General features: G+C 33.2%; 1 protein-coding gene across 1 annotated transcript; it reads right to left on the bottom strand.

Annotated features, from left to right (window-relative positions):
• Positions 1 to 2,884: 2,884 nt before the first annotated feature.
• LOC122397304 lies at positions 2,885 to 5,476 on the bottom strand. Its single transcript, XM_043396414.1, has 2 exons — positions 4,789 to 5,476; positions 2,885 to 3,453 (listed from the first exon to the last, which is right to left on the bottom strand). Exons 1-2 carry the CDS (start codon positions 4,946 to 4,948, stop codon positions 3,002 to 3,004), a joined length of 612 nt encoding a protein of 203 aa, XP_043252349.1. The 5' UTR covers positions 4,949 to 5,476; the 3' UTR covers positions 2,885 to 3,001.
• Between the last annotated feature and the right edge of the window lie 7,464 nt (positions 5,477 to 12,940).

Raw genomic sequence — 12,940 nt, 5'->3', positions numbered from 1 at the left:
AAAAATTTCAAGATTATTAAAATTCCTAAGGATGTATTTCATTGATACGTACACCGCAAATTCTCTATTTTTTATTTTAAATTGTAATACATCATTTATTAAAAAAATAACTCGGCAGAAACGTATTTGCGACTCGAAATCAGTGTTATCAGACTGTGCATCGGGGCCCCGGAAACTCCTCATTCCTCACTTTCGCACACTATGCCCAATTGCGTGTACGTGAGCTCGTTGAATTTCGGAAGAGCCAAAAAGAACAGGCTGATACTCGCTTTCCTTCTCGCTCTTGCATCGCTGACGTCGCTTACATTTCTCGAAAGCAAGCCTGGCATCGCCACCCGTTCGAATCGTCAGTAAACGACAAAAGCCATCGTGACTGACAGACCTTATATTTCTCTCGAAATCGGACCTGGGCGCTTTTGGAAGATTCATTGACTTTCCATACGAAGCGACCATGCGTTATATACATATACATGTTATACATGCTAGGAACTATAAGTTGCATAACTTTCGTCGTATGTCTACTTTCTAATAACATGGGAAAATTTTAAAATATAAAAAAATGTAAGAATACTGTAGAATTTTTGCAATGAAGAATTATTGAAGGAAAATGAATTGATTATATACATATGTAAATATCGGACACATCCCTCGCAAACACGCTGCAAACATTAATGAGAACAAAACTGCAAATCTGTCCTTTTTTAAAACCCCGCAACTGATCTTTGACTCGCAACTTGTCCTCTTCATTTAGCAATTATAATAAATGTAGACTCATTAAAATTCGTAAAAATAACAAAGTTATAGCCATTTAGAGGGAACAGTACCCAACGGTTAATAATCATACCAGAAATTTTAAATGAGTTTTTCTCGAAACCATATTTTCGAAATTGGCTGACATAATATCACAAATTCATACTGATTAATGGATTTGAAATTTATAGAGACATGCCTGTATGTTAGAAATTTTGCCTTTGACGGGTCTGGGGTAAGTCCTGTGCCGTTCCTCACAGTGCTCTTACCGGAAGGTCCCACGCCTTCCCCACTCCGTGGCCAGATCCTTCAGGACAAAGTCTTCATTTTTTCCAGCAGTACGACGTCAGGTCGTCTGCCTCTTTTAACTACTCTCTCTCCATTCATAAACAATCAATGCCTCGACACGCGCTACCTGGAGACCCAACGCGGTCGTCCGCTATCGCGTCACCCGTTGCCAGGCCTGGTTAGTCTCATTCGCTCTTTAGGCCACATGCACCCCAAAACTCTGTCATAAATGTATCGTAGACTGAGCGTCCTTCAGTGGTCCTTACATTCGACTCTCTTGGAAAATACATTGTCGCTAGCGTTTCTGGAAAACAAAAGCCGATCCCCTATTTCGGGGGAATGTCCACGCGCCGCGTCCAACCATTGTTGCCGTGGCGAAATCGACTTTTTTGCCTTCGCCTTCGAAAAAGATTAAGCAAAAGAGTTTTCTTCATTGAAAGAACAAAAATTTTCCAGTCCTTTATTTTCAGTAGGGGCGGTCTCAACTTCCATTCATTTTCATATGATTGATTTTAAAGAGTCAGCGTTTTTTTAAATTGCTAAACAAAGAGGACAAATAGGACAGTATTCTCAAATATTTTCAGATTTAAAAATTAAAAATTACAGTGAAATTTATTCGGTTGTTTAGACCCAATAGTATTAATAGTATAAATATACGAACGCACGTTCATAAGCATAGTAAAAAAATGTCTTTTTTTTAATAGATAAAATATGATCAAGGGGTCCTAAAACGTGTATTTCCGTAAACAAAATTTTTGTTTCATTATGGTATTTTGCTTATACATTGTATACGCCTACATAGGTCGGAAAGTCAAAAATGCCTGGGCAGTCGAAAATCTCGGCTCGAGATTATGCGAGACCGAATTTCAGCTGTGTTGAGAGCAAGAAGGATAGACTCACATTCGCCGCCTTTCTCGAATCCACGAAGCTATACGAAACACCAGAACTCATATACAAGGTGGTTGGCATTAGTGTGTGTAAGTGGAGGGGCAGTTCCCTTTGGGCACGGGTCTGCCGTCTGATAATACTGCACTGTCTTTTTCAATCCCTCCCATAGTCAACTCACATGTATTTACGCATAACTACAGCTGGCTGCCCATCAATACTAATTCAGTGCCTAGTTTTTCAACTGACCGCCATCCATGAGAAGAGGCCGCTAAAATCACCTCCGAATTTTCAGGTCGGTATGGCAGTCAGATTCGGCCGCGAAAGTCCATAAGGTGAAAGGTCTATTCATATATCTCGTCTGTGGTATAATCATTATTATCCATGGACTGATTATAGTCAAAGTCTAACCGGACTTTGAAATGAGAACATAAAACTTAAATGTAAAGTTTCATTTAAATTCATTTGGCTATTTATACTCAATCGTATTAATAATATACATATGTGTGCTCATACATGGGAATAAAAAAAAATTTCATTTTTTCAATAATTAAAATATGATCAGGAGGTCTTAAAACGTGTATTTCCGTAAAATAAATTTTACAAAATTTTTTTTTCATTATGGGTACTTTGCTTATGTGCGCCTACATAGGTCGGAAAGTAAAAATGCCTGGGCAGTCAAGAATCTCGGCTCGAGAATCCAAATCGTATGCCGTTGACGGGAGGTCGGATTTCAGTTGTTAAGAGCGAGAAGGCAAATGTGAGCCCTTCTCTCTCGACTCCCACGGGGCGATCCGAAATTACTTCGGGCAGCTTCGGAGAATCGAGAAAGAGGGCATGCGTTAGTTTGCCTTTGTCGTCTTTCCGAAACTCCACGAGCTCACGTACGCGTATCTAGCATGTGTGCGTGTGCACCCGGCGGTGCTTTTCTGGCATCTCTGATCACAATCATCTTAGGGAATTTGTTGCGTCGTAAAACGTGGCAAAATTCGAAACGAAGAATGTATGTAAACGAAAATTCTGTTTATTTCCTTAAAGTTATAAAAATGTAGTAACTGTTCGATTATATTAATATTGTTCACAATTCGTTTAAAGTGAAAACCATAAAAATTTCTATGAAACACAGAGAGTATTGAGTCAAGTCAGTACTAGGGATATCATAATAGTAACAAAACTCGTCGATGAAAAATCGTTCGAAAATATAGGAGGCGACCAAACTGATAACATTGTAATTACTATTTCGTATGCCTATCAATGTAATCATTAACAGCTGTAACGTAGAAGCAATATTTAGTAACAATTGATGCTTTCTTATTTGACTCTCTTTTCGTTTTGATTGCAGCTGGAAAAATATTGGCAAAATGCCCAAAGAAAATACTATGAGCCAAATTTTTTCATTAATTCCATATCCATTTAGGATACCAGCAGTAAACAATGCCAGAGGTGCAACGTCGACAATCTTGGAGTACCAATCGTAGAAAATCCTTAGATACTTCGCTATTATGGTTGTTGATGTGATAAATGGAACTCCTGGAAGCAACATTGCTACAAATAATGTGCTTAATACTTCACATACGTAGTACAATGTAAGTGCTACTATGTTACTACATATTATGGCGTGAATTAATTCTTTTTCATCAATTAAGCAGGAAATAAGTTTTTTAAACATTTCTAAACCTTTTAAAATTGTCTCAATAAAAACATCAAAGATTCTGAATGTTCACCTGTACCCGTTTTATAGAATTTGGTAGCAAGAGCAAAGAATGCGAAAGATGATATCATTTGTTCTTAGTCCTTAAAGTCTATATAAAATAATAGTTATGCAATTTTATGGATAATCTAACAATCTAATATACAGGATAGTAAAAAAAGAGTCTGTAATTCTAAGGTCATACAGTACTCATAGCGAGAAGCAAAAAATATCTAACAAACATAGGTTTTTAAATCTTAAAGTTAATTTTACATTGAAAGAATTTTATTTCTCGTAATGAATACTATGTACCCTTAAAGTTACAAACTTGTTTTCTTTACCAACTGTGTAGTTGGAACTTGTGAGAAATAATATGAATGATAGATATTTATATTATTATTATTTATATCTCCTGACTGTAAAAAATTATATTACAAACAACTAAACCTTTTAAACTAAATAATGAGATTATATTTTTTGATACAATGAGTAGTGCAACTAGATAAAGGTAGATATTTAATGTCTGCTAAATTGATATTTTATGTAGTATAAACCATAGAATTATGTAAAGTAATAGATAAAGTAAAATAGAAGTTGTATCATTGAACAATTTTACCTCTAAATTGCTAAGTTAAACTACAATGTTGTACAAATAAAAATTACAGCATGCAAATGATTATAAATAAGTAAAAGAAGAAATTTATAGAAATATTATATTTTGTGCAATAAACAAAACTAAAATTACTTCATTCTCATACCTATGGAATTTGTTCTATAAGCCAGCATATTTTTTTGTGCCAAAATAAAAAGTTTGTTTCAAAATAAAAATATAGCTATCTAATTACTATGCAGCGACATTTTTGTGTAATCATCTTTCTCATCTTATGAATTCGGATTGGTACATCGAAGTTACTATATTATTTCTCACCTGTTCCAACGAAATTGAAACACTACAAATGCCAAACTAAAAACATGTCTTCCTCCTTCGGAGTTCTATGCTCAAAAGTCAAGTACAATACCCTTATGTAGTTTCATACCAACTAATCCTCTGCGTGACCCCCAATAACTTACAAGACGTACTTTTAGGGGGCTCTGTACAGATAATGTTGTTTTAAAAAGACACTAGGCAAATATCAAGATGCAGAATACACAAGTGTCGAAGGGTACTTTCTTACCGAACCTAAGAATCCCCAGGATGGAGTGAGAGAGTAGAATTTGGAAGGCACGTAGTGACCAGGTGCTTGCTTTACCGTAGGGGTTGCCAAGGGTTTTCATGCAACCAATCGTCACGATAAATTTCGACAGATGTGCTACGACGCTGCTTGGACAAACCATGGTCACCTCTCATTCACAAACACCTTATTTTTTCTTGAGATTAATCTCGAGGCACGAGATTTATTAGGCTTGATAAAAATTTCCATGCGACCACGATCGAAAGACGCCAATGTGTAAAAGGGTCTTTCTTATACTGACAAGGTAAATAACTTTCTCTACGATTTATTTAATATTCGAGTAAGGTTATGTACGATCACATCGTTACCAATTACTCGATCGTTATTTTACAGCATACGATTCCTCGCTAGTGTATCTAAGTCTAAATTTGCTCAAGTTTATTAAAGCACCAGCGTTGACATAGATAGCAGCACGGACATCGTATTCTATTTAGATAGGTCGAATGTATAAAGTCTATCTGGGTCGTGATTCCGCACGATTCGCTAGATATTTCGTCCTTGATACCTTCGGCATAAGTATTTATTGTATAAATAGATACATATATCTTTCTATTTAACGCCCTTAATAACAGATTTGAATGTAAATGATTTGTTTATATCAACAACACTTTATTGCATTAGAAAATCCACATGACGAAATTTGAATTTTTCCAATATCATTTACACATGCCTACTACCGTAAAGCAATAATAACTTAATACAAAAAATAAAATTACCTCCAAGCTAATTGTTCATAAACGACAAAGTCGGATACGTAAAATTATAAACAAAGAAATTATATCCGATAATATACGATATATTAATACTTTTGAAAAAAGTATGCATACCCTTATTTATAACATACCCTTGTAAGTGCAATTAATACGATACAAAAGATAGCATTTAATATTTATGAAATCTGTAACTTAAAATATGAAGTTGATTAGAAGATTGCATACTACAACTTTCTTACTAGCGAAAGGGGAAACAAGATACTAAAGAAAAAACTATTATCGTAGATGTTTAGTCATAAACATAAAATATAATTTGATTAGATTAAATAAGCATCATAGAAAATAATAGCAACTGTAATACAACACGAATTTTGGAATTACTATCATAACGATATTTGTTCATAGAAACAACACTGTAAGCTGTTACTGTTGCACGTCATAGTTGTTTGCATCTAACCTAACTTCCCATACGTATATATTGCATGTAGATACGTATATACAATGTTGTTAGCTGAATTGGACAAATTTTATTTTTGAATAACGAATAAAAATATTAAATTCATTCGTAAACTAACTTTTGTCCACGGCTTTGCTCATCCAAAGGTTGGTTTAAAATATTTATTGATGTATTCTTTTTTATAAATTAATTTATGAATGAAACGTACACAGAGGTTAGTTTACGAATCGATCTGAAATTTGTACTCCATACACGAATAAAATTTACCCAACTCAGTTACAGTATGCTATATGTTTTTATTTATATAAACATGCAACACAAAATATTATCGAACTTGATTAGTACATAAATTCGATCTTCGGTTAAGAGGACAGCATTTCTTTCAGTCAAACACATTTTAGGGGTGGCAGTAATCGATCCCAAAACATTCTTCTTAAATTAATGAATGTATAAATACAGAGAGGTACTAGAAATCACAGTATTTTTTTTTTTTAAGCTAAAAGTATCGAATAATAACAATTAAGAAGAAAAAACGTATGTTTTCGATAAATATATGTAATATTGTTAGGATCGGTTCGGACGACAATAAGTGGATCTTTTTTTCTATATAAGTTTTATTTAAATCGAATAAGAAAAAATAGAGACTCAAGAATAATCCATATGAAAGAATATGGCTATTTTAGCATACGAAAAAAGTCTGTACGCAATCGCAAATAGCGAGCTTTATGTACGCAAAATAAAAGTCGAGAATATGACTGGAGGTGATCATCTTTTCTACGTTCAAAGCAACAACGTAACTAATATATCATCAATGTGCAATGACGGTTCCGGTAAAAGTTTTGCAGCAGTACTGCAGTATTTTTACCCTTGACAACGTGTCGTGTAATCGCGGTAAATGTTCGTGCGCACTCGACGTGAAATCGTTACACAAACCTAAATTCTGCACGAACTTCAAGGCATTGGAAATTCGGATTTTGTTTGTTGCAGTGATTCTCAAACCAATCACACCGTTCAAGTGTCCCTTGTTTTTTAATTTTACAAAATGCTTAATGAAAAATGTCAATTTGCGTAAGTCCAAAACGAACGAAATTATTCAGGAACCTTGACAATTGTTTAACCTATTCGACTCGCTGGTTTTGAATATCGTGTGGCTTAAATATTTTTTGAATAATTTTATGTCGGAAAAGCATTTACAGTAGCGAATGCTTCCATATTTTTATCGATAATGCAAGTATATCAATAAACAGGAATTATATAAATTAATAAAGAGATACAGATTCTAGAACATCAATAAAAAAAAGTCATTTGTGTGATAGTTAGTATATAAGGAATTGAATAAGGTTATAAAATTTCTCTCGTAACTTTTATTATGTGTAACAATGATGCTATAAAAAAAAATAACTCTTTTTATTTTTGTCAGTTCGAACGTTAGTTCGTTTATGAATTGCTGTGTTTTACCCGGTTAGTGCTGCCATCTGACGCGTCAAAAAATCCCCAAATATTTGGCAGATCGTAATCAATAACAGAGGAAACAGTGTATGTGATATTTTATATTTATCAATATTTTATTTTCGTATCAACGTGATCACAGGAAATTTATTATCTAAATTAATAGTATTATTTTATTTTGGCAAAAACAATATTGCAACATTCAAGCATAAAATATTTTCCACTTGTATTACAAACGTGGAGAAAAAACAAATACACGCTCCTAGCAAAGATTGAAAAAATATATCGAGAGAAATGAACACACTTTGTCCAAAAGTAAATAACATTTTACTAACAATCTCATTCACAAACCAGTTGATTATGCAAATTTAAAAAGTACATAATTATATTATTTAAGGGATACTTATTTTTAGTTCAGCGTACTATTACAACAATTAATATCACAATAGTATCATGGCACATCGTGGAACGATTAACAGTGCAATTTTATTATCACAGTTTAACAAACGATGTATCTACATTATTAACATTTTTTATACACGTCCGTTTCGTAGCATTACATAGTAACGACTGTTCCCATAAATTGATTCTTGCAATTCTGTGTATATTTACAAGTCAATTTCTAGATAAACTATTTCACGGTTAGAGACGCGCTGATTATAAATAGAATTTTTGCGACATTTTTACATTGAGCGCCAGGAACTCTATTTTAAAATATAATCGGGCGCATGCCGCAAAGCGAATAGTAATTTAAAATTAACGGGCCCTTGAAAAGTGTCACGATTCAGTCCGATCAATAACGACGAGAAAGTATAAATTTTTAGTTAGTTAGTTATTACTTTGCGAAAATGGTAAATATTTTTATAAGTAATTTTTTCCTCCTAGCTTTTATAACCATTTATGCAACGCTGCAATTATATACTGTATATGTATGCATACGAGTTAAAAATTTTGGAACAAAAAACTTTGTATAGTTTTGTTTATTAATATATTTTTACAATACGAAATAATTCGTACATACTGTCACTTACACTTTAAAACAAGTATATAATAACCATTCTTGTGTCACTTTAGACTTTCGTTATCTTCATAAAATATAAATAAATTCAATATTCCGAATTTTTATGCACTATTTTGCAAATTTTTACTTTCAAATGCTCAAATGAATCCACTTGTCCATAATTCCAATTATAAATTCTAAATCTCCATCTCCGTATTTAAAAACCGTTTTAACCTGGGGTTGAAATATTTGTAGAACTTTTTTAATAATGTACGTTGAAACGGTTTAAATGAAACTTTTATAATAAAAGTTTTCAGAATAGAAGTTCCTACGAGAAAAGATAAATAGAAGTTTCGACGATAACAGACAAATAGAAATTCTAGTTCGAATAAAATTGAATAAGAAATTAAATAAAAGTTTATGTACATTGCCTAATTTCGGAAAAATTTATTTATATTTATCAGCATTTATTTAAATTTGTTTATTTAAAGGGTATAGCCGAATAAGGGGGTCAAATGTGCCCCCAAACCGAATGGAACGAGCCACGGGTCATTCGATAGCAAAAAAAAAATAACCACTGTGTGCAAATTTTTAACTTGAAATCTCGACCGTGGGGGTAGTAATGGGGTGAAAACGAAAATCATGTTTTTGAATTATTTCTCTTGACCTATAGAGTAAAAAAATGTAAAAAAATTCAGAGACATTTCGGGTACCGGGGCACATACTTTGGGAGATTTTCAGATTTTTTGATTGAAGAACCAGGTAGTGAAAAATAAAAAACAGCAAAAAATGCCGAAAAATGCCGATTACGTATTGAAGGAGGCCCGGAACTACTTTTATACTTTTACAGTAAACAGGTATTACTATTACTATTATTCTCAATTTTTTTCAGATTTTTCATTTTGGTGCGCCGCAGTGAAAAAAAATAAAAACCGAGTTTTTCCTCGTTTTCTGCGTATTAGAGTAACTTACACGTTGAATTTTTATGCATCCTTCAATATATAAGTGTTTTGTAGACTGTTTAATGTTTCTACACTAAGCAGAATTACATAACAATTGAAACAAATAAAATAAAGCCAACCATTGGGTGTATATATCCTAAAAAATCAACGATATTTTCAACGGCGTCGATGGCGCAGCGTTAGAGTGTCCGACTGCTGAACCGCTGGAAGTTTTTTTACCGTAGGTTCGAGTCTCTCTTCTGGACTTAGTATTTTTTTTTCTTCATTATTTTTTTTTTCAAATTCTAACTATATAACAATGCTTTATATTTATTTATAAATGTTCTGATAGCATTTTACAAATATTTTAACCTGAAATATGTATAAATATAGTCTTGAAGTGTTTTTTGCGTTTTTATTTTTTTTGTCAACCACGATTATTGTTTAACATCTCTTACACTGAAATTAATGTGAAATGTTAGTTTTCAAATCTCTTACCTTTGACTATTGTGAATGGATCGGAGCAGAAGATTGTATATTGGCTTACTATTACTTCTTCTCGCCCTTCGATCAAGCAGATCTTTCCTTCTCGTTCTCTTTCTTTGATAAATATGAATGTTTGCTGCGGCTTTAGTATCTAACGTAGACATGTAAGGGTTATTATCCTTTCCTTACTGCTGGTTTTAAAGATAATGGAAACACTTGTAGGACCAACCTCTACGGACCATGCCAAGTAATTATGTATAAATCCCATCGCATACAGTAGCTTGAACTGAGTAATTAAAAAATACATTGTGAAACCCGAACGCGACAATCACCCATTGACCTGAACGGTCTGGGCCCTCACCCAACGAACCTTTATTTCCTTCGTAACGCAGGTAGGACAATTAATCATTTTTCCCCGTGGTTTCCATCGAGCAATGATACTTCATTCAAAAATAAGCATGAAACGATCAAACTGGTACTTAAAAATGGGTTTATTAGAAAAAAGTATCATTGGCAGAGAGTGGGTTAATAGATTTGGCGTGGAATGGCCCTTACATGTCTACGTTAGATACTGAAGCCGCAGCAAACATTCATATTTATCAAAGAAAGAGAACGAGAAGGAAAGATCTGCTTGATCGAAGGGCGAGAAGAAGTAATAGTAAGCCAATATACAATCTTCTGCTCCGATCCATTCACAATAGTCAAAGGTAAGAGATTTGAAAACTAACATTTCACATTAATTTCAGTGTAAGAGATGTTAAACAATAATCGTGGTTGACAAAAAAAATAAAAACGCAAAAAACACTTCAAGACTATATTTATACATATTTCAGGTTAAAATATTTGTAAAATGCTATCAGAACATTTATAAATAAATATAAAGCATTGTTATATAGTTAGAATTTGAAAAAAAAAATAATGAAGAAAAAAAAATACTAAGTCCAGAAGAGAGACTCGAACCTACGGTAAAAAAACTTCCAGCGGTTCAGCAGTCGGACACTCTAACGCTGCGCCATCGACGCCGTTGAAAATATCGTTGATTTTTTAGGATATATACACCCAATGGTTGGCTTTATTTTATTTGTTTCAATTGTTATGTAATTCTGCTTAGTGTAGAAACATTAAACAGTCTACAAAACACTTATATATTGAAGGATGCATAAAAATTCAACGTGTAAGTTACTCTAATACGCAGAAAACGAGGAAAAACTCGGTTATTATTTTTTTTCACTGCGGCGCACCAAAATGAAAAATCTGAAAAAAATTGAGAATAATAGTAATAGTAATACCTGTTTACTGTAAAAGTATAAAAGTAGTTCCGGTCCTCCTTCAATACGTAATCGGCATTTTTCGGCATTTTTTGCTGTTTTTTATTTTTCACTACCTGGTTCTTCAATCAAAAAATCTGAAAATCTCCCAAAGTATGTGCCCCGGTACCCGAAATGTCTCTGAATTTTTTTACATTTTTTTACTCTATAGGTCAAGAGAAATAATTCAAAAACATGATTTTCGTTTTCACCCCATTACTACCCCCACGGTCGAGATTTCAAGTTAAAAATTTGCACACAGGGATCATTTTTTTTTTGCTATCGAATGACCCGTGGCTCGTTCCATTCGGTTTGGGGGCACATTTGACCCCCTTATTCGGCTATACCCTTTATTCAAGTTTATGAAATTTTTTAAACATATATAACAATTTCCTATCAATTTTATTCGAATTGGAATTTTTATGAATTTGTTACTATCGGAACTTTTATTCATTTGTCATTACCGGAACTTTTACTTATCTGTCTTCATCGAAAATTTTATTCATTTGTTCTTATCGAAACTTTTATTATAAAAATTCCATCCAAACTGTTTTAATGGAATTCATCGAAGATGTATAAATGATTCAACTCCTAATTTTAATTACTATTGTAACTAAGGCTTGGACTATTCGAATGTTACGAATAAAATTTGAATTTCTAACGAAGTATTCAAATATTGCTATTTGAATATATTTAAATACGATTTGTAATACATTCAAAACCCTTTTAGCCAAAAAGGGATATCTCCAGATAAATAAAATTGCAGATACAACACCGTGTAGGTTATTATTCGGATTGATTTCTCTTCATTCCGCCAGAAGTTAGTTATTGCCTGTGCATCACGCTAGAAACTGTAATACTGTTACAATTAGGTTACGTGACGAGGAAAACACACACAAGGCGCTGTTTTCTTTATTTATCAATGCCGATGATACTGATCTATCTTGGTTTTTACCTTTCGTGCACATGTTACTCGACTCTCGATCGTAAATTCTGTTACGTGCTAAATTTATTGCTCGCAAGAAACTCTAGTATTACTTCCTCGCTGAAATCTTTTTACACATAATTTCCACGCACTTTACTGCTATCTCGTTTTGCTCTCACTTACCAGAAATAGCAAACGAAAGAACGAAAAGTTCCTCTTCGACTCTGTTGAATATTGATAAACTTTTCGTCGAGGATTGTTGTATTAACAATTTGGTTTGCAACAGTAGCATTAAATTGTAGTACTTTTTCCCCCATGTTATCTTTAATTTATAGTTTACACGAATATCTATCGTAGGACGCATACATACATACATATATCGTGTCATAATGTATGGGTCTTATGAGGTTAAAGAGATATAACTTGAAGTATTTCCTTGTTAGAGATTTTATCGTCTCAGTAGGCACAATACACGTGTAATGAGGTATGAAAAAAACATAGTTCTAATGTCGAAAGCGTTGTCGGATCTCGAGATTTCGTCGACCTAGACACGGTATTGTATCATCCGTAATATGAGAAAAGCAGGCTGTGCTGTTATTGATCATTGATATACAGTGGCCCACAAAAATGTTCGTACACGAGATTGAACTCTGTTCGACTTAATTTTATTAGTATTTACATGACGTTCTTTCGAAATATAATCACACGTAATTAAAGATTTACCGGGATAAATTTGTTTCCAATAATATTTCTATAACAAAGGACAAAAGATTTCGACTAATTAATTTTTCATGACTAGAAAGACTAGCGACGATCA

This window comes from Colletes gigas, unplaced genomic scaffold (assembly GCF_013123115.1).
Source record: "Colletes gigas isolate AHSC1104 unplaced genomic scaffold, ASM1312311v1 Colletes_gigas_Sc00009, whole genome shotgun sequence".
Lineage (NCBI taxonomy): Eukaryota > Metazoa > Arthropoda > Insecta > Hymenoptera > Colletidae > Colletes > Colletes gigas.
Note: the sequence above shows the minus strand (reverse complement) of the source record. Positions and strands in the feature narration are given on the sequence as shown.

What these genes read in the sequence shown, in the direction of transcription:
- LOC122397304 (XM_043396414.1), bottom strand. Translation starts at nt 4,948, where the DNA reads ATGGTTTGTCCAAGCAGCGTCGTAGCACATCTGTCGAAATTTATCGTG. An exon ending in CCTGGGGATTCTTAGGTTCG is followed by an intron (nt 3,454 to 4,788) that starts GTAAGAAAGTAC and finishes TGTTGCTTCCAG; the next exon opens with GAGTTCCATTTATCACATCA.